At 38.9% G+C, this 19,983-nt stretch overlaps 1 protein-coding gene across 2 annotated transcripts in view; it reads left to right on the top strand.

The window, feature by feature from the left end:
- The first annotated feature begins 610 nt into the window (after positions 1 to 610).
- LOC117518398 (G-protein-signaling modulator 2-like) overlaps positions 611 to 19,983 on the top strand; it is a 45,059-nt gene continuing 25,686 nt past the window's right edge. For both annotated transcript variants that reach the window (XM_034179507.1, XM_034179508.1), the window contains exons 1-5: positions 611 to 764; positions 17,278 to 17,499; positions 17,719 to 17,854; positions 18,329 to 18,468; positions 19,544 to 19,667. In XM_034179507.1, coding sequence (XP_034035398.1) covers positions 17,279 to 17,499; positions 17,719 to 17,854; positions 18,329 to 18,468; positions 19,544 to 19,667 — 621 coding nt within the window. In that variant the 5' untranslated portion in view covers positions 611 to 764; position 17,278. The remainder of the gene's footprint in view (positions 765 to 17,277; positions 17,500 to 17,718; positions 17,855 to 18,328; positions 18,469 to 19,543; positions 19,668 to 19,983) is intronic.

The raw sequence follows: 19,983 nt of genomic DNA on the forward strand, positions 1-19,983 counted from the left end.
ATAAGTTTTGTGACATTTCAGTTTTTATCCAGTTCCTTGAAATTTTTTTGAGTATTTTTGTTGTTCACTGTAGATATTTATTTTCATGATTGTAATGTGTTATATTTTAATCATAGAATTTAATGTTTTTGGAGATTAAACGGCGCGCACACCTACTTTGTACTGCAGAGGGCAGCAGAGACCGTAAAAATCAACTCGATTCATTTTGGTTACTGGCACATGTTGATGGTCTAAACCTGTTTATCCATTCTTAACCAGCTGCAGGCAAAACCTGTAATCAGTCACAGCCTTATTAGTACTTCACATTTCTTCACACTGCAACATTTATGTTTATGTACATACGTTGTGCCTTGAATGTATCACGACTGACTGTACAAACCCTGAAAGGTTTGGTTTTAATTTTTCGTCCAAGTAGTTTCCTTTCAACACAGATAAACTGTAGCTTGAAGTTTTAGCACTCGTTCTTTTATCGTGGTCCACCAAGCATTTTTTGTGAATGCTACACGAGATAAGTAGTTTGTGTTGAAGTTATGATATGTTAATTTCCGATGACACGTGAATGCAGCAGTGTTGTCCTAATTGGAGTCAGATTTTTGTGAGGAGTGGCCTCTTCTTCTTCTTCTTCTTCTGCTTCTTCTGCTTCTTCAACACTCTGATGGAAAACAAGCTGCAGTTATGATCATAAAACAGCATTTAGACTTTTTAAATACATTTTTAGGACATTGAAATCGTGTTTGCGGCGTATTCAATGACTTCACGTTAAGGTAAGTTTATTAATTAATTCGCTGGGAAACGGTTAATGTCACTGTTATTCACTGCTAAATTCATCGTCTTTTAACCTAGCTTATTTTGGTAACTGGGAAATCCGTGTTTTATTATTGTTATTTCTAACTTAAAAACTTTTATTTTTCTTCAGTTTGTCTTCATGTAACCATAGCGTTAAGTGTCTTTTTATTTTCTACCTTCCAGTTCAGTAGCGAGCATGTGATGACATGTTGAGTGTAAACTGACTCATTTCCAACTTTGCGTTATTTCCCAGCAGATGAACCAGACAGACTTCTCTTTTTCACCTTAAAAGTAACTACATATTTATTACATACACACATATATGTATATATATAAAGGCCTTCCCACTATCCTCGCAAGCGAGGAAACTGCCAACAACAACAAATATATATATATATATATATATTAAGTCAAGCAATATAAATCAATAGTTGTATGAGCTTAGGCGATGCTTTCATTACAATAATATACAGTACCATGCAAAGCATTTAGGCTATTTTCATGTGTCTAAAAGTAGTCGCTAGATGTTAATTATACCTATATAAAAGCAAAATGTGTCTGTGTTTTTTTTTTCGTTTTTTTGTTTTAGTCTTACCTTTTGAAAATTACAGAATTTCTTTACGGTCATACATGCCCTAATCATAATTTATATAAGATGACTTTGGCAGACACTTATTTATCACACACACACACACACACACACACACACACACACACACACACACACACACACACACATATATATATATATATATATATATATATATATATATATATATATATATATATATATATATATCGTTTTTTTAAGTCAGGCAGTATAAATATAATATACAATAATATACAGTACCATGCAAAGCATTTAGGCTATTTTCATGTGCCTAAAAGTAGTCGCTAGATGTTAATTATACCTATATAAAAGCAAAATGTGAGGTTTTTTTTTTTTTTTTTTGTCTTACCTTTTGAAAAGTACATAATTTATTTTCGGTCAAACATCCACTAATCATAACTTATAGTAAGATGAATTTGGCAGACACTGAAACCCTAGGAAATCAAAAAATTAACAAGTGCAACACATGTACTTTTTAGATCCACTCAGAAACAACAACAAGCAGGATATGATTCCAGATCCTTCAGTTGGAAGGCAACCAGTCTAACCACTCTGCTATATCCATAACTCACAGCTAAACCACTATCAGTACTGTTTGAACAGTACAGCCAGAAAGTCTGACATGACCTTTAAATACTTTATAAATGGTATTATTGAGTGGTCAGCAGTGTTATTTGTGTTATTAAGTGTGCACCTGTGTTGTCATTTCTGGACAATGCAATTGCAAATACTTTTTTTAGTAAGTCGTCATTTTTAAGTGACTTGAAACTTGATAATTGTTTATTTTATTTTATTGAATAGGAAAAATAATTGTTTAGGGTTTTTTTATAGGAACACTTGAACTCAAATGAGCTTTTTTGTTGTATCAGTGATGAAGGAAAAAACATTAAACATAGTTCTTTGAAAAGCACCATGCTGCAGCAGTAGGTCATTTACTGACTTTTTATGTTGCAGAATCATCTTTTAGCTGTTTATGGTGGAACTCTGTTCTTACCTTGCTTGTATACACATTTATCTGTTGTTTTTAATAACTCATCTGTAAAAATGTTTTATGTAATGTCACACTTGACTATAGTGCATGTGGGGCACGTCCATTTTGTCATGACATTACAATGTTATAAAGATGAAATCAAGTTTAAACAAGACTATTTATACAGCCCTAAATCACAGCATAAGTCAACCAAAGGTGCTTCACATGAGTAAGATCTTACCTCACCAGCCTCCTTAGCAAGCAAGGAAAACCTTCCTGAAGGCATTTTTTGAGAACAGAAGAAATGTCAAGCGGACAAGACTCATTGGGGTGATCATCTGTTTTGCCCATATTCATGATGAAGTAACAAAACATGACATTGAAATGTCACACATGCAAAGACAGAATTTTTGCAGCTGAGCAACCATACATGTATCGAGTCCAGTGGCATCAACCACGATTGCTTAAAGGGCATCCAGATGATGAAGAGCAGCATCTCTGTAAGTCCCCTTTCAGACTGAGATTGGGGCTGAAATAGTTTTTGGTTTTTTGGGGGGTTTTTTTGGGGGGGGGGGGGGGGGGGGGTTTCTGAAAGTGAATGCCACAAATGAGATTTAAGTCAGACTGTTTTCGGGATTTGCCGAGGTCCGGGATCATCAAACTTCCTCACAACGTTTGTGCACCCACAGCATCCTCCACTGTGGCGGCATTCAGTGCAGCTGCAAGGGTGAGGACTGCAAACAACTTTCTTCTTTTCTGCACCTTCTTGCCAAGAAAATATGCTGGGTGTGTTCCTTTTCTATGTGTCACACACGCCAGATCTTACAAATTCCTGCACTCTCACTTCCAGACACATCTCTTTTGGCCTGAGTCCGATTGAGTTTCGCCGAGTGTCTGAACGCTATATACGGCTAGACATTTCCAGACTGAATCCAGCTCAACCCGGATTGCCAAGCCTTCTCTGAACAGGACCTAAATGACTGCATTTGGCAAGTTGATGATCAAAGGCATATCACTCATAGAAGGAACATTCTCCAGAATTAGTTCATATGATGCTTCCAGAATTCCTCAGCACGCCCCAGATTTCCAAACACACAAACAAATGACAGTCCCTGTGGTGTAAAAGCTTTTTGTTCTGGAGCCAGTTTATCAGCAGAAGCCCCCAGGATGTTTCTAGGAAAAATAAAAATTGTCAGTGGGGGAGGTTACAAGAAACGTCAACAAGTACACCAAAACAATTGACTCGGTATGTGTTGAAGAGAGATTTCAGCCAGATAAGTTACAGCGGGCGACTGACAGATTACAATGGGCTCACACTCAGTAAAATAGTAATGAATGGAATGTTGCTGGTCTGAATCACCATTTCTCAGGTGACAGCATTGCCAGAATTTGGTGTAAATAACATAGTAGTAGTGTTCAGAATAATAGTAGTGCTATGTGACTAAAAAGATTAATCCAGGTTTTGAGTATATTTCTTATTGTTACATGGGAAACAAGGTACCAGTAGATTCAGTAGATTGTCACAAATCCAACAAGACCAAACATTCATGATATGCACACTCTTAAGGCTATGAAATTTGGCTTGTTCAGTCAGTGAGTTTGTCAATTTTGTGGAACAAACAGGTGTGAATCAGGTGCCCCTATTAAGGATGAAGCCAGCACCTGTTGAACATGCCTTTCTCTTTGAAAGCCTGAGGAAAATGGGACGTTCAAGACATTGTTCAGAAGAACAGCGTAGTTTGATTAAAAAGTTCATTGGAGAGGGGAAAACCTATATGCAGGTGCAAAAAATTATAGGCTGTTCATCTACAATGATCTCCAATGCTTTAAAATGGACAAAAAACCAAAGATGTGTGGAAGAAAATGAAAACAACCATCAAAATGGATAGAAAAATAACCAGAATGGCAAAGGCTCACCCATTGATCAGCTCCAGGATGATCAAAGACAGTCTGGAGTTACCTGTAAGTGCTGTGACAGTTAGAAGACGCCTGTGTGAAGCTAATTTATTTGCAAGAATCCCCTGCAAAGTCCCTCTGTTAAATAAAAGACATGTGCAGAAGAGGTTATAATTTGCCAAATAACACATCAACTGGCCTAAAGAGAAATTGAGGAATATTTTGTGGACTGATGAGAGTAAAATTGTTCTTTTTGGGTCCAAGGGCTGCAGACAGTTTATGAGATGACCCCCAAACTCTGAATTCAAGCCACAGTTCACAGTGAAGACAGTCTTGCAAGCATCATGATATGGGCATGTTTCTCCTACTATGGTGTTGGGCCTATATATTGCATTCCAGGTATCATGGATCAGTTTGGATATGTCAAAATACGTGAAAAGGTCATGTTGCCTTATGCTGAAGAGGACATGCCCTTGAAATGGGTGTTTCAACAAGACAATGACCCCAAGCACACTAGTAAACGGGCAAAATCTTGGTTCCAAACCAACAAAATTAATGCCTCACAGATGTGAAGAAATCGTGAAAAACTGTGGTTATACAACTAAATACTAGTTTAGTGATTCACAGGATTGCTAAAAAAGCAGTTTGAACATAATAGTTTTGAGTTTGTAGCGTCAACAGCAGATGCTACTATTATTGTGAACAACCCCTTTTCTACTTTTTTTTTTTTACTAATAGCCCAATTTCATAGCCTTAAGAGTGTGCATATCATGAATGCTTGGTCTTGTTGGATTTGTGAGAATCTACTGAATCTACTGGTACCTTGTTTCCCATGTAGCAATAAGAAATATACTCAAAACCTGGATTAATCTTTTTAGTCACACAGCACTACTATTATTCTGAACACTACTGTATATTAACAGCAGACCATGCTTTAATAGAAAATAAAATAAAATATTGCTGATGAGGGCGCATTTCATTTTTTATGACCACAGTCAGCTCTCGTCAAATAGATGATTCTGTCAAATTAATGCTGGATCATATCGTAATCACAGTATCTTATTTACTGTTAAAATTCCATGATTTTATTCCCTGAATAAAGATGGACACTGACATCACATCTAGTTAAAAAGTTATAACAATGTGAGCAGCAGTGAATAAAATTAAATAGAAAAGGCTTTGTTAATTTTCTGTGTGTTCTCATCTCCTCATTACAGTTGCACTTAGATGCACTCACATGACACGGAGCATCTGCGAGCGTTTACTTCCCTGCTTCAGTTTCCAGATGAGCGCAGGGCTCGAGACCGTCTCATTGAGTACATCCTGATAATTTCCTTTTCCTTTTATTTCTTTTCAGTTGGCCTTTTTTTTTGTTTTTGTCGTCATCCTGCAGTTGTCAGGGATACACCGTGTTTTCGTCCACATTCTTTTTAGATCTACTGGATTATTTTGAGCACAGTCATGTATGACAGTATTTCTCTGCACTTTGCACTGGACAGAGAACACTTACTTCATGCCCGACACAGGTAATACCTGTATGTATTTAAAAATTTACATATTCGTGTGACCAGGTAGTATGTAGGTCTCTAATCATTTTGCTGTTTCTGTCGCAAGTAATATGAGATGTTATTGGCTGAGTGAGGACTCAGACTAGATGCAGAGTAGACTACAGGAGGTCTTCACTGACTACAACATAAATATTTCATGGGACAACTGAAGCCTTGGTGAGAATAATAATAAGGTAGTAAATCCTAGTGTGATCCAGATTTTTCTCCTGTAATACAATAGCAGAAACTCAGGGTGTTGACTGATATTGTTTGTTTAAAAAAAACAAATAGACCTGTTTTTCTGCAGCATTTGAAATGACCTCTTGCTGTTTAAGCGTGCCTTGGGCCAAACTACAGTGAGAGCTGTGTTGTTACACAACCTGCCCAGTGCTTAGATTGTCTCTTTCCTTACAGGAGACATTACTTTTTTACTTTATTAGTGGCTCCACGCATATGCAGCTATTTTTGTTAGCTGCATATGCCTGGCTAGAAGCTATGGAGAAATAATTCTAATCTTCTGTTTCTGGGTTCTACATTTGTATTTGTTGGCACATTACAGTGATGTCTCCAAGTCGGCATGAGGACTTTATTCGGACATTCCATTGTTAACGGACATTTTGTAATGAAAGAACGTGCGGGCAGAGTCGCATGTCGGGCCGGACCCGACCGCGGGGGGTCGCGACAGGAAAAACACCTCCGTTGGAAACCTTAACAGGCAAGTTGGAACATGCCCAAGCTGTTAAACAATTTCTCAGTTACTCACTTGTTGAAAGCCATCAAAAGCCGCCTGAATTTTACAAATGGTTTTCAACACGGAGGTGTTTTTCCTGTCGCGGCGCACACAGATTCGCCGAGTCGTCACGGAAACGACTTGGCGAATTTGCGCGCACGTCTTTCATTACAAAATGTCCTTAAACAGTGGAATGTCCGCATAAAGTCCTCATGCCGGCCTCTTCTGAATCTTCTCTGTTCTCTCACGACGTCCTGGGTGAATTAAGCCTTAAATTAGGATGTTTTCAGCTCGAAACAGGCCGACGACGGCGCCTGGAAGCGCTGCGCGACGTCCCGCTGCGTGGGAAGTCCTTACAGAGACAGAAACACCCCATAATCTCTCATCAGCCGTTAAACTTTTCACCGAAAACCAGCTAAATTTCTCGAATAGTGTCCACTCGGATATTCCTCACAGGTCCAGAAAAAATGTTGATAAAGCAACGCGCGCCGTCTCAAGCAGCGTGTGAAACAAAGGAATTCAGCCGAGAGGGCTGGACTACATCTCACTCAAGGCCTGCCCACAGGGAAATGACATCACCGACGCGTGAAAAAACTCACGCATGCGCATGAGGGTTCAAGCATGATTGGTGTAATCGCACGTCATTCAAAACCATATAGTTAAAAAAAATAATAAAAGTGTTGGTTTCTTATCTAATACACCTCGTATAAAAAAAAAACCCAAACCAAACCGTGGGGCTGCCTTTACTCTCTGTAGTTTCTCTACCGGTGCGGTTCTGACGGCTTGTTCACACCATGTGCGCGTCGTATACTGAATTTATAAGATCATGAGATGAAATAAACGGTCAAATATCCTTAAAAAAATGAGAATATGTAAATGAACTGAGCAAAAATTACACAAAAGCTGTGCAGTGAGGCACAGATCACAAAATAAAGTTATTTTCCAAAGGTATGTATTTGTGCAATCTTGAGCTTAATGTAGTGTTTAAGCACAAAACATGACTGATGAGGAAAAAAAGGATGACTTCATCACACTAAAATGAACTGTAGTCAGAATAAAAATACAAGCTGCTGATTTCTGTTATTTTTCAAAGTTATTAAGCTGTAGCTATATGTTTATTTATTTCAAAGTGAGTTGCCTCTTACTGTATTCTGATTTATTTATACAAAAAAAAAAAAAAAAATGGGGAGTCAAATCAGCCTGCATTGTTCTGTTAAGTTAATGTCAGTTTTCCTGCACATGTCCAGGTATTTTTTCCTTCTTTATAAGAGTTTGGTGTTTGCGTTTGCTCCACAAAGTTTTAAAACACAATAAAATGTTCACACTTTTCTTTATAGCAGTTCTGTAATTTCAGAAATGCAACAGAAACAACTACAAACCACAAAAAGTTGGGACTATATGTAAATGAAGATAAAAATAAAAATGTTACACTATTCCCGGTTTCTCCACTCAGAGAAGCCAAACGTTCTTCCAGAGTTGTGTAATCATATCGCGATAGTAGAATATGAAGAAGGTAAAAAAGAAAAAAATAGACAATATAATCGTCAATCACAATTATTTGCCTGACAATTAATCGTCTCCAGAAATTCCTAATCATGACAGCCCTACCGACAGTCTTTTCAGTCTTGCGCCTTAAATAACTGAGCCGCTGTTCACAGATTATAATAACCTGCGCTGTGCCACTCAGTCACACCACTGACATCATGAATGAAGCTCAGTCAACAAAGGAGAATTGTGTAAAAGTATGCTGTGTCCACACACTACTTTCATCTTAAATACACCTTTTAATTTAACCGTAGCAGCAGAGCAGAATGGGTTCACAGCTAGAGTTACCACAGCGACACTGCATGTCCTTATATGGCAGACATGTACGAGCTGTCTTTAAGAAACGAAACAGTCAGTATTAATCGTGTGTTTAATGTGTGTGTTGTGATGTTTTAATCATAAATCATTTGATTGGTCAAACAAAATAAAAAGTTAACTTAGATCAACTGTTTGCATTATGCTACAAAATCTGAATGGGATGTGAAACTATGACATGATTTTCTTCAAAAATCATAAAATTGTGCTTTTCCATCTGCATCAGACGCTCAGAGCGTTTTTCCAGTTGTGCCTCACATTCACCCATTCACACACACCGATGTCAGGGTGCCACCATGCAAGGTGCTTACTACACACAGGAGTAACAGGGGGATTAAGGACCTGGCCCAAGGGCCCTTAGTGGTCAGTCTGGGGTTTGAACCGAGGATCCTCTAGTCTCAAGCCCAATGTTTAACCACTAGACCATCACGTCCCCTAATAGCTACATTATAGAGCTAAAAGCTAAAGGCTATGTTTGGGCTGCATAAGACAAGCACAAAGCCAGAATTACAGAAAAGTGAAGTCACACTACATTCACATGAAAGCAGAGGATCATGTAAGAAAATGTTTTACTTTACATATATTCAATACAAAATTAAAACATTCCATCATGCTCTAGATTTACAATAAGAATGTTGATTGAATACATGTGCATGATGTGATGATTAATGCTACAATGAGGCTCACCGTCGGAGGCTCTGAGCTTCCGAAAACTTTGAGCCAAGACCTTGGACCAGGAGGATCAGTAACAAAATTGGTGTGATTGGTCCTGACCAGTGGGCTCAAAAAATATTTATCTAACCCTGCAGTCTGTCTTTGTGTTATTTCACTACTAAACAAGGTTTGTATTTCTTTTCTTTTGTTCAACAGTATGACTAAATTGGTGCATTTGCATTTATTTCTGAAGATATTCAAAATAATGACAAGGACTGTTCCACAATTCCCAATCTGTAGTCACATTACACACGATAAAATTAAATTAATAAAAGCTGAAGAAAGAAAGCTAAATATTGAGCCACTCTGATTTCAAGCTGTGACACCTACTATTACATCAACACCCTGCAGTATGAAAATAAAAGAGAGAAAGAAACCGCATTCATAGGATTGTCCATCCTAATTTCTTTTTCACTTTTAAGAAAATGGGATGTATCTAAGATTAACACAAGTCAGTACAGACTGTTTAATTTGTTTGTAGAAATTTTGTGAAATGTCATAATTGTTATCATGAGTGAAACTAACTGCCACGACTCTTTCATGGAGTGTTTAGGAAATCTTCTTAGGATTCACTGGAGCCACTTAAAGTGGCTATAATTACCACTGAGGCTTGGCCTAATTGGAAGTGACACATACCATCAGGTGGCTTGGCAATACAGGTTACCAATGCCACGGTAAAAACGCGACCATCAGCTGAAACTGGCCGACCACAGTCTCTCTGGCTATTTTTTCTCTTTGACAACAAGGTGTTAATCTTTATTCGCCTTAACAAAAGACCTCACACCCCAGCACCTGACCATTAAGGTCGATTTGTGAGTACTGAGCAGATTAAATCCTTTGTTTTGCTACTGCAACGGGTCAGCAAAGCAGTCCAAGACTGCAGTTTTTTCAGATATTTGAACTCTAGAGCTGAGTGCGTTATGTGTATGCACGCGAAGAGAGAGAAGCTAAAGGATGTTATGTTGAAAAAGCTGTACTTGCTACAAAGAGTGACAGAGAAGCTTGAAATGGCCGTCATTTCCAACTGCATTGAATGTATCCGAATGGGGAGAGGCAACAGGTATGTGACTGCATTACTGTCACATCATATCATGTGGCGAGAATGCATTGTCTTTTAATAACACTGTGCATTAAATTTTAAATATCTGGGCAGATTCAGAAATATACACAATTAGGTTTTGTTATTTACCTATGTGTATGTGTACTGACAGGGAAAAGTGAGCCAGAGAAGAGCACAACGTTGCTGGATATTTTCCACTATTATGGATAACAAACCTGGCACTTTTTTTTTTTTTTTTTTTTTTTTTTTGCCAGTTTTTTGTTTTGTAATGATGTTTGAAGCAGAAGACGTGCATTGTTGGGTTTTAAACCTGTTCATCTATTCATCCAGTTATCTGTACCCGCTTGTCTTTTTGTGGATCACAGATGTCTAGAGCCTATGCCTGCACACTTTGGGTGAGAGATGGTGTTCAGCATAGACAGAACCCAATTTTTAACCTCTAAAGAACATAGTTTGTTGGGTGGAGAAGCCAGAACATTGAATTATGTGACCTTCATGCATGTGAGATATGCACTGGGGTTATTACTCAGTATATCTTGATTTAAATTCATTGGTTGCATTCTTTGAATTCTTATTTGGTCCCATGTCCAGTTGACTTGTGTGGAAGTGGCAGGGTCATTGACCTGTACAGTAACCAGGTAGCGAGGTGGCGACTGATGTTTTGCATTCATTTTTAAAAGGTTGTAGAGCGGGTAGCTCAATGGGATATGAAGTTTGGCTACCAATATGTGGGCATAGGTTCAATTTTCAGTCATGCAAGACAGGCAGCATTTGCTCTGTGTCAGTCCACCCAGAGCTCTATAAATGCGTACCGGCCTTACAGAACCCAAAGATAAGTGCGGGAACAATGGGCCTTCATAGGAGTTGCCCATACAGAGTCTGTGTCATTAATGCTGCCATGTTGAGCTACAAATGCAGAAAATATGCCCAGCTTTTCAAGTTGGCATTATGATTTCATGTGGAATTTTCTTACTTTGAACCCATGAATGCATGATTAAAGCCTTGTTAGACTTTGTTGGTTTGGAAAGAGACTGTCTTTCTACCCAGTCTTGAAACAAACGGGTCGAAAACATAACCTCCACCCAGCTTTGTTGGCAGAGGTAATAATAATGACATTATAATAATGTCTTGGTATATTATGATGTGGCAGCTTTTCTAAAAAGTGGTCATGCAAGTTGAGATGGTTTTAAGTTGTTTTGTTTGTTTGTGCACTGAAATTGTAGGAGCAAGTGAAAACGGCAAAAACTGTTGCAGTCATTATTATCAATGCTTTTTGCTATTATTGGTGGAATATTCGATGCCACGCAAAGGTTTAAGAGCACCATTTCCGCAGGGAAAGTTCACAAACACCTTCAGCTGACTCTCTGTTCGTGTGAATCGTAAGGAAGCACATGAGGGGAAACAAAGCCTACGGATCAGAGGACTATTTTGTTTTTTGTGCCATCGCTGGCGGTACCTATCATCCGTTAAACGGAGATCCGTTAGAACGTCCAGGATGCTGCACTCAGCGACCGCAGTGGGTGCTAGAACCTCTCCTCTGTTGGAATTAAAAATGATAATATCCTCTGGTGACCCCTGCACCCAAGCGCCACATGCTCTAAATTTCTGGGGAGACCCCTGTATAGTGAAATTCATTCTTAGCACCTGAAGCTATATGCAGACATGCATGCATTCTTTTCTTTTTTTTTTCCTCCAGAAAAAAATCACCTTTCTTTCCAGAATGAAACCACTAATGATGTCCCCCGCACCCCCAGTCCTAAATGGATTTTGTGCAGTTCAGTCAAGATGTCACTCATGCATGATTGGATTTGTTTGACATTCATGTTGTATAATCTCGCTGATTTGCTTTGAACATTTAAAAAAAAAAGCTCTTGGGTTCTTCATTACGGAGTGTAGGAAGCTGGCAAACATGACTTTGTAAGATGGGTGTGGACGTCATAAGTCACTCATCCTTACCACAAACACATGAGTTTACTCTGTTTTGTGGGTTTATGTAAGGCACACATTTTCATTCCAGGGTACTTTTTAGATTCCATGACTAACAGGAAATGGTTCATCCTATTTTTGTAGTTCTTGTTTTTGTGTTGTCTGACCTTTTCTGCATTTTGCATTTGCTGTCTGTGTCTAAATGAACAGAGTGAGAACAAACCCCCACAGTGAGGCAAAAGAGCAAAACATATATTACATACCATATTACAGTGTAGGCAGCAAGCAACATTTTGTTAATAATCGCCTGCCTCGTTTAGGTGCAGGGTCTGAGCACAGTTTGACAAAAATAAATGCCCAGACTTTTAATCAGGGAAATACGGTATCAGCCAGTGTCAGTGCTGAACTTCATTTCATACCCCTGTTTTGACTAAGCATATTCAGACTGCTTTGTCCGGTACTTGCGAGGGGTTTTAACATCCACACAGATGCTGAGAATGACAGCCTCAACACTGCATTTAATCTATTATTAGACTCTATTGACTTTGCTCAAAAAGTAAATGAGTCCACCCACCACTTTAATCATATCTTAGATCTTGTTCTGACTTATGGTATGGAAATAGAAGACTTAACAATATTCCCTGAAAACTCCCTTCTGTCTGATCATTTCTTAATAACATTTACATTTACTCTGATGGACTACCCAGCAGTGGGGAATAAGTTTCATTACACTAGAAGTCTTTCAGAAAGCGCTGTAACTAGGTTTAAGGATATGATTCCTTCTTTATGTTCTCTAATGCCATATACCAACACAGTGCAGAGTAGCTACCTAAACTCTGTAAGTGAGATAGAGTATCTCGTCAATAGTTTTACATCCTCATTGAAGACAACTTTGGATGCTGTAGCTCCTCTAAAAAAGAGAGCTTTAAATCAGAAGTGCCTGACTCTGTGGTATAACTCACAAACTCGTAGCTTAAAGCAGATAACCCGTAGGTTGGAGAGGAAATGGCGTCTCACTAATTTAGAAGATCTTCACTTAGCCTGGAAAAAGAGTCTGTTGCTCTATAAAAAAGCCCTCCGTAAAGCTAGGACATCTTTCTACTCATCACTAATTGAAGAAAATAAGAACAACCCCAGGTTTCTTTTCAGCACTGTAGCCAGGCTGACAAAGAGTCAGAGCTCTATTGAGCTGAGTATTCCATTAACTTTAACTAGTAATGACTTCATGACTTTCTTTGCTAACAAAATTTTAACTATTAGAGAAAAAATACTCATAACCATCCCAAAGACGTATCGTTATCTTTGGCTGCTTTCAGTGATGCCGGTATTTGGTTAGACTCTTTCTCTCCGATTGTTCTGTCTGAGTTATTTTCATTAGTTACTTCATCCAAACCATCAACATGTTTATTAGACCCCATTCCTACCAGGCTGCTCAAGGAAGCCCTACCATTATTTAATGCTTCGATCTTAAATATGATCAATCTATCTTTGTTAGTTGGCTATGTACCACAGGCTTTTAAGGTGGCAGTAATTAAACCATTACTTAAAAAGCCATCACTTGACCCAGCTATCTTAGCTAATTATAGGCCAATCTGAGGAATGGTCTATTTGAAGAGTTTCAGTCATGTTTTAGAATTCATCATAGTACAGAAACAGCATTAGTGAAGGTTACAAATGATCTTCTTATGGCCTCGGACAGTGGACTCATCTCTGTGCTTGTTCTGTTAGACCTCAGTGCTGCTTTTGATACTGTTGACCATAAAATTTTATTACAGAGATTAGAGCATGCCATAGGTATTAAAGGCACTGCGCTGCGGTGGTTTGAATCATATTTGTCTAATAGATTACAATTTGTTCATGTAAATGGGGAATCTTCTTCACAGACTAAAGTTAATTATGGAGTTCCACAAGGTTCTGTGCTAGGACCAATTTTATTCACTTTATACATGCTTCCCTTAGGCAGTATTATAAGACGGTATTGCTTAAATTTTCATTGTTACGCAGATGATACCCAGCTTTATCTATCCATGAAGCCAGAGGACACACACCAATTAGCTAAACTGCAGGATTGTCTTACAGACATAAAGACATGGATGACCTCTAATTTCCTGCTTTTAAACTCAGATAAAACTGAAGTTATTGTACTTGGCCCCACAAATCTTAGAAACATGGTGTCTAACCAGATCCTTACTCTGGATGGCATTACCCTGACCTCTAGTAATACTGTGAGAAATCTTGGAGTCATTTTTGATCAGGATATGTCATTCAAAGCGCATATTAAACAAATATGTAGGACTGCTTTTTTGCATTTACGCAATATCTCTAAAATCAGAAAGGTCTTGTCTCAGAGTGATGCTGAAAAACTAATTCATGCATTTATTTCCTCTAGGCTGGACTATTGTAATTCATTATTATCAGGTTGTCCTAAAAGTTCCCTAAAAAGCCTTCAGTTAATTCAAAATGCTGCAGCTAGAGTACTGACGGGGACTAGAAGGAGAGAGCATATCTCACCCATATTGGCCTCTCTTCATTGGCTTCCTGTTAATTCTAGAATAGAATTTAAAATTCTTCTTCTTACTTATAAGGTTTTGAATAATCAGGTCCCATCTTATCTTAGGGACCTCGTAGTACCATATCACCCCAATAGAGCGCTTTGCTCTCAGACTGCAGGCTTACTTGTAGTTCCTAGGGTTTGTAAGAGTAGAATGGGAGGCAGAGCCTTCAGCTTTCAGGCTCCTCTCCTGTGGAACCAGCTCCCAATTCAGATCAGGGAGACAGACACCCTCTCTACTTTTAAGATTAGGCTTAAAACTTTCCTTTTTGCTAAAGCTTATAGTTGGGGCTGGATCAGGTGACCCTGAACCATCCCTTAGTTATGCTGCTATAGACGTAGACTGCTGGGGGGTTCCCATGATGCACTGTTTCTTTCTCTTTTTGCTCTGTATGCACCACTCTGCATTTAATCATTAGTGATCGATCTCTGCTCCCCTCCACAGCATGTCTTTTTCCTGGTTCTCTCCCTCAGCCCCAACCAGTCCCAGCAGAAGACTGCCCCTCCCTGAGCCTGGTTCTGCTGGAGGTTTCTTCCTGTTAAAAGGGAGTTTTTCCTTCCCACTGTAGCCAAGTTCTTGCTCACAGGGGGTCGTTTTGACCGTTGGGGTTTTACATAATTATTGTATGGCCTTGCCTTACAATATAAAGCGCCTTGGGGCAACTGTTTGTTGTGATTTGGCGCTATATAAAAAAAATTGATTGGATTGGGTTTTTAATGAAAATGCATTGCGATCGGACAGGACATTCTGTCCGATGTGAGCGAAAATCCGTTTTTTGACTTTTGCTTTTGTCCGGTGAATGCGACTATCCGGTTTATACAACAAGTGTCTAGGTGAGTTTTACTGTATTTATATTTATTTATAAATGTTATTTTCATAAAGTAATCTTGTTGCCACAGATTTTGACAGAAAATAGCAAAGGTTTGTATCATGTCCACTTTATTCTGTTAAAATGTTTAAATTATAGAGCTTAGAGGACAAAATAAGTTGACAAATGCAAAATGTTCCTACATGCCTGAAGTAAAATAAGTCAAGCATCAAGTCAAAACAGTTGAGTCTGTGCTGAGAGTAAAAGGCCTATTGTTGACCTGCATTTATTTAAAAGCCTTGCTTTGTGGACCAATTAGACCTGAGCCATTGAAGATTTGCTGAGGCAGGTGAGCAAGTCATTAAAGTGGTCTAGACATGATCTAATGAAACACAGGAATGGCTTCTTTTTTCTTCTTCTTCTTTCCCAAGTCTTCAGACTAAGCAAACAGGTTTTTGCAATATAACCCCCCTGCCCCTCCCCCAGCCCATCGTGGTATTCAAGTAGTTTTGGCTCGCGTATTGTTTTCATGTGTGGCTGTAAGTACCACACTTTTCACCACAATTTTCACCCAGCTGTATTACTTCGTATCAAATAAACAAATCATAGATATGATATTTTTGTTAAATAGCTGAATATTGTGGCTTCACAAAACATCACGCATCTCGCAATATTTACTTGAATTAATCCTGTGTGGTTTTCCAGATCAAAGAGTGTGGGAATTGGAATCACTCAATGTTGAGGAAAAAATTATGAAATCAGAAAAATCACTTTCTTGCTCCTGTTTGATTTTTTTTTTCCCCCCCCTTATTGAGGGACTTAAATAATTGTTTCCATTATTTCAGTTCACAACTCACTTGTTGGGACTATATTTCTTTTCAGTTTGCCATGTTCAGCAGACATAAGGTCTTCAAGCATGCTTTCATTTTGGAATTGGGGTTTTTGTTTTTGAAATTCAAACTACAAGGTAATTGGGCACCACAGTCTCCTTTAAGGGGGGAGGGGGGGGGGTCGCTAAAGGGTGAAAATAGGATTCATATGATGCGATATTCCTGCATCCTGGGACAGCCCTCGTCTGTCCCCATCAGAAACACGGCACTTTCTCTGAGTTTTTGGGCAAATTACACGGCAAACAAAGTGAAAATGCAAATAAAAAGTGACAATGCGATGGAAAGTGGACATGTGTTGTGGTTTGTTTATGACGCGGAGCTCAAACGTGTCAAAGCAGCTGTGCAAGCAAGAGACCACAGCTACTCTGGCTAGGTGTGTGCATTAAAACATACCAACACATTTGCCTTGTCTTCCCTTCTCCACTGGGAACTGAAAAAAAACTGCACTTTTCGCGACTGCTTTGATGATTGCAGCCAAAAATAAAACACTACACCATCTTTCTATGTGAAGTGATGCTGTGTTTGTGTTGCGCAATGGCAGGTTGTCCCTGGAAGTGATCAAATCCCGCAATATCACACGGGTTCAAATAAGACTGCGCTGCCCAATTCCATCTCTTTTTTTTTTTGGCCTGTACTTGATCTAGAAAACAATATCCCATCAGTTCAAATAAAGAGATTCTGACTGTGGTGATGCAAACCGAAGTAGCCAAAAAATTCACAATTTCTGTGAGGTATATCTCACAAAACCACAATGCTCATCTATTGAACAACTTTTATGTTGTGTCAAATCTGCAACTGGTTATTTGCAATGACATAAGGTGACTCCTCTGCATGTGATTCCATCATTTTTGCCAGGGGTTGTACTTTCAGGATGTTGAACATGTACTTGTTTACGTTGACTTTTCGCATTCAACTCGCTTTCCTGCAGGATGGAGTCGTCGTGTCTGGATCTGGCTTTGGAAGGGGAGCGGCTCTGCAAGACTGGGGACTATCGTGCCGGTGTGTCCTTCTTTGAATCTGCTATTCAGGTTGGAACAGAGGACCTTCAAATACTGAGCGCCATCTACAGCCAACTGGGCAATGCCTACTTTCACCTACAAGAGTACCACAAAGCTCTGGAGTACCATCGGCATGACCTCACTCTTACTCGGTAAAACTCGTGTACCTGGTCATATTAAGTCATACGTACCTCATTCACCATATTTCTGCTGTTATATTTTATATTTGCATCTTGAATTCTTAAACAATTTCTTAATGCGCTAATATTCCAAACTTTTTTGCTTCCTTTGGAAGCTATTTTACTGTCTGAGTGATATTCATTATTATTATTACTATTATTAATATTCATTATTTGGGGCTTGTCTTCCAGAACCATTGGTGATGAACTTGGTGAGGCCAAAGCCAGTGGTAATCTTGGGAACACATTAAAGCTTTTAGGACGTTACGATGAAGCAGCTGTTTGTTGTCAAAGGCATTTGGAGATTACCAGAGCCATGTATGACAAGGTAGGTCATATAATGAACAAAAAGTCATTGACACCTAAGTGTTGGTGTGTAAGTGAAACAGTCCATCAGTTATGTGTAATCATGAGCTGTGAATCCACACCTGCAGAAAAAGTCATTGACCTAAAGCACAATTTGCTTCAGTTAAAATAAAAGGATTTGTATTATTTTAGAACATGCTGCAAGACAAAATCAGCCACCACAGAATACTTTTGGTGTGCACCATGTCTGCTGAGCATGAATGTACAAACATCCAGAATAGATTACCAGCCCACATACCAACACGATGGTGTGGAGGCAGTGTATTTTAAGTGTATAATTACAGCACTGGCCACTCTCCTTTCCGTCTGTGAAAATGTGGTGTGTGTGTGTGTGTGTGTGTGTGTGTGTGTGTGTGTGTGTGTGTGTGTGTGTGTGTGTGTGTGTGTGTGTGTGTGTGTGTGTGTGTGCGTGTGTGTGTGCATGTATGTGCTGTAGGTTGGGCAAGCTCGGGCGCTGTATAATTTCGGGAATGTATACCATGCCAAGGGCAAGAGTATCTGCTGGACTGGGGCAGAGCCAGGAGAGTTCCCAGAGGAAGCTAGGATAGCCCTTAAGAAGGCTACCCAGTATTACGAGTAAGTTTGAATCACTGTTTGTGTTGACGTGTTCACCAGAGTCGCATTAAAACTTGTGTTTAGGGAATCATGCATGTGACCTGACACGTTTGTGTTGCAACATCTTGACATGATTGCCATGTAAGAGGACTAGCTGCTTATTACTGCTGCCTTTAACAAGTGCATCAGAGTTCTATTAAAACTGTCAATTCCTGAACTTGTACCATTTGGTGTGGCCTTTAGCCAACAAGCCTAAACTTACTCAGTTGTAGAACAGTTTTAATAATAAAGTAATGTACACACACTCCTGATGTCACTTCAGGTCCTTCTCCTTTGTACTGTAAATGTTGTACCTTTTTTTTTTTATTTTGTTTTTGGTTTTTCTGTATTATGAACCAGATCAGTATCTGGTCTGTGCCTGTGTAATAGTTAGTTGCTTGATTATTCCATAAGGGTTTTATTAAAATTGCTGAGTTCCAATTGTCCAAAAATATTCCACAGACAATTTGCCAGACAATTTGTTTTTATGACTTAAATCTAAGGAAACAGCTGAGATTGTCTGAACACCGATATGTGGCAGTGGTACATATACAGTATTTGATGTGTCATAACCAAGATGTAAACAAGGTATCCAGGTGATTGCAGTGACTCGCAGCCAGTTAATGACTTTGTTTGACATCATCACATTATGTCATTGACACAAGACGTCTGATACATTTATTAGCCAGAGCAGAGTTCAACACGGAAAGAATCTTATCTATTTCTGAGATGTGGTCGTTAGGTATTTCAGACAGATCTCTGAGTTGACATTACATTTGGGTTGCAAGACAACTGTCCACTGAGTTTATCCACCAAATGTGATTGAAATTGCTCTTTGCATTTTGAAGGTATTGACGCAGACAGACAGACCGACCGACCAACATACATATAGTCTCTTTGCCCTTAACAGCAAGGGTAACCAAACAAAAAAGACAAATAATGTTCCTTAACTTTAGACTGGATTTTCTATTATAGGATGAATAAAATGCCTCAGCATACATGCATATAGATACACAAGTATAAATGTTTCCTTTTGTTTTCCTTTGTGGGGAAAAAGGGCCAACCTGTGCCTGGTGAAGGAGTTAGGTGATCGTGCAGCGCAGGGTCGTACCTACGGTAACCTTGGCAACACATACTATCTGCTGGGTGACTTTGAAGCAGCAGTGGGTGCACATGAAAAGGTAAGTGACAAACTACCAGTGCACTGCAAAAACTATCCCTCTCAGAATAAGACAAATAATCCGAAATCTAGCCAAATTGTCTTGTATTATGCAAAAAAAAAAACATTTACTTGGTTCGAGTTCTCAAAACTATCAAAATGTCTCGGCACTGAATAATCAAAATGTGCCTTAAATCTAGACAGAATTCTTATTTTAAGATTAGCCTCTGTCTTAAAATAAGGAAAACAATCCTGTTCCTTTGCTTGGATTATTTGGATTTGAAACCCATTGCCTTTCCTTGTTACTGGTTAAATACTGCTTGATATGAGCTGGAAAA

Source organism: Thalassophryne amazonica, chromosome 10, assembly GCF_902500255.1.
Source record: "Thalassophryne amazonica chromosome 10, fThaAma1.1, whole genome shotgun sequence".
NCBI classification, from domain to species: domain Eukaryota; kingdom Metazoa; phylum Chordata; class Actinopteri; order Batrachoidiformes; family Batrachoididae; genus Thalassophryne; species Thalassophryne amazonica.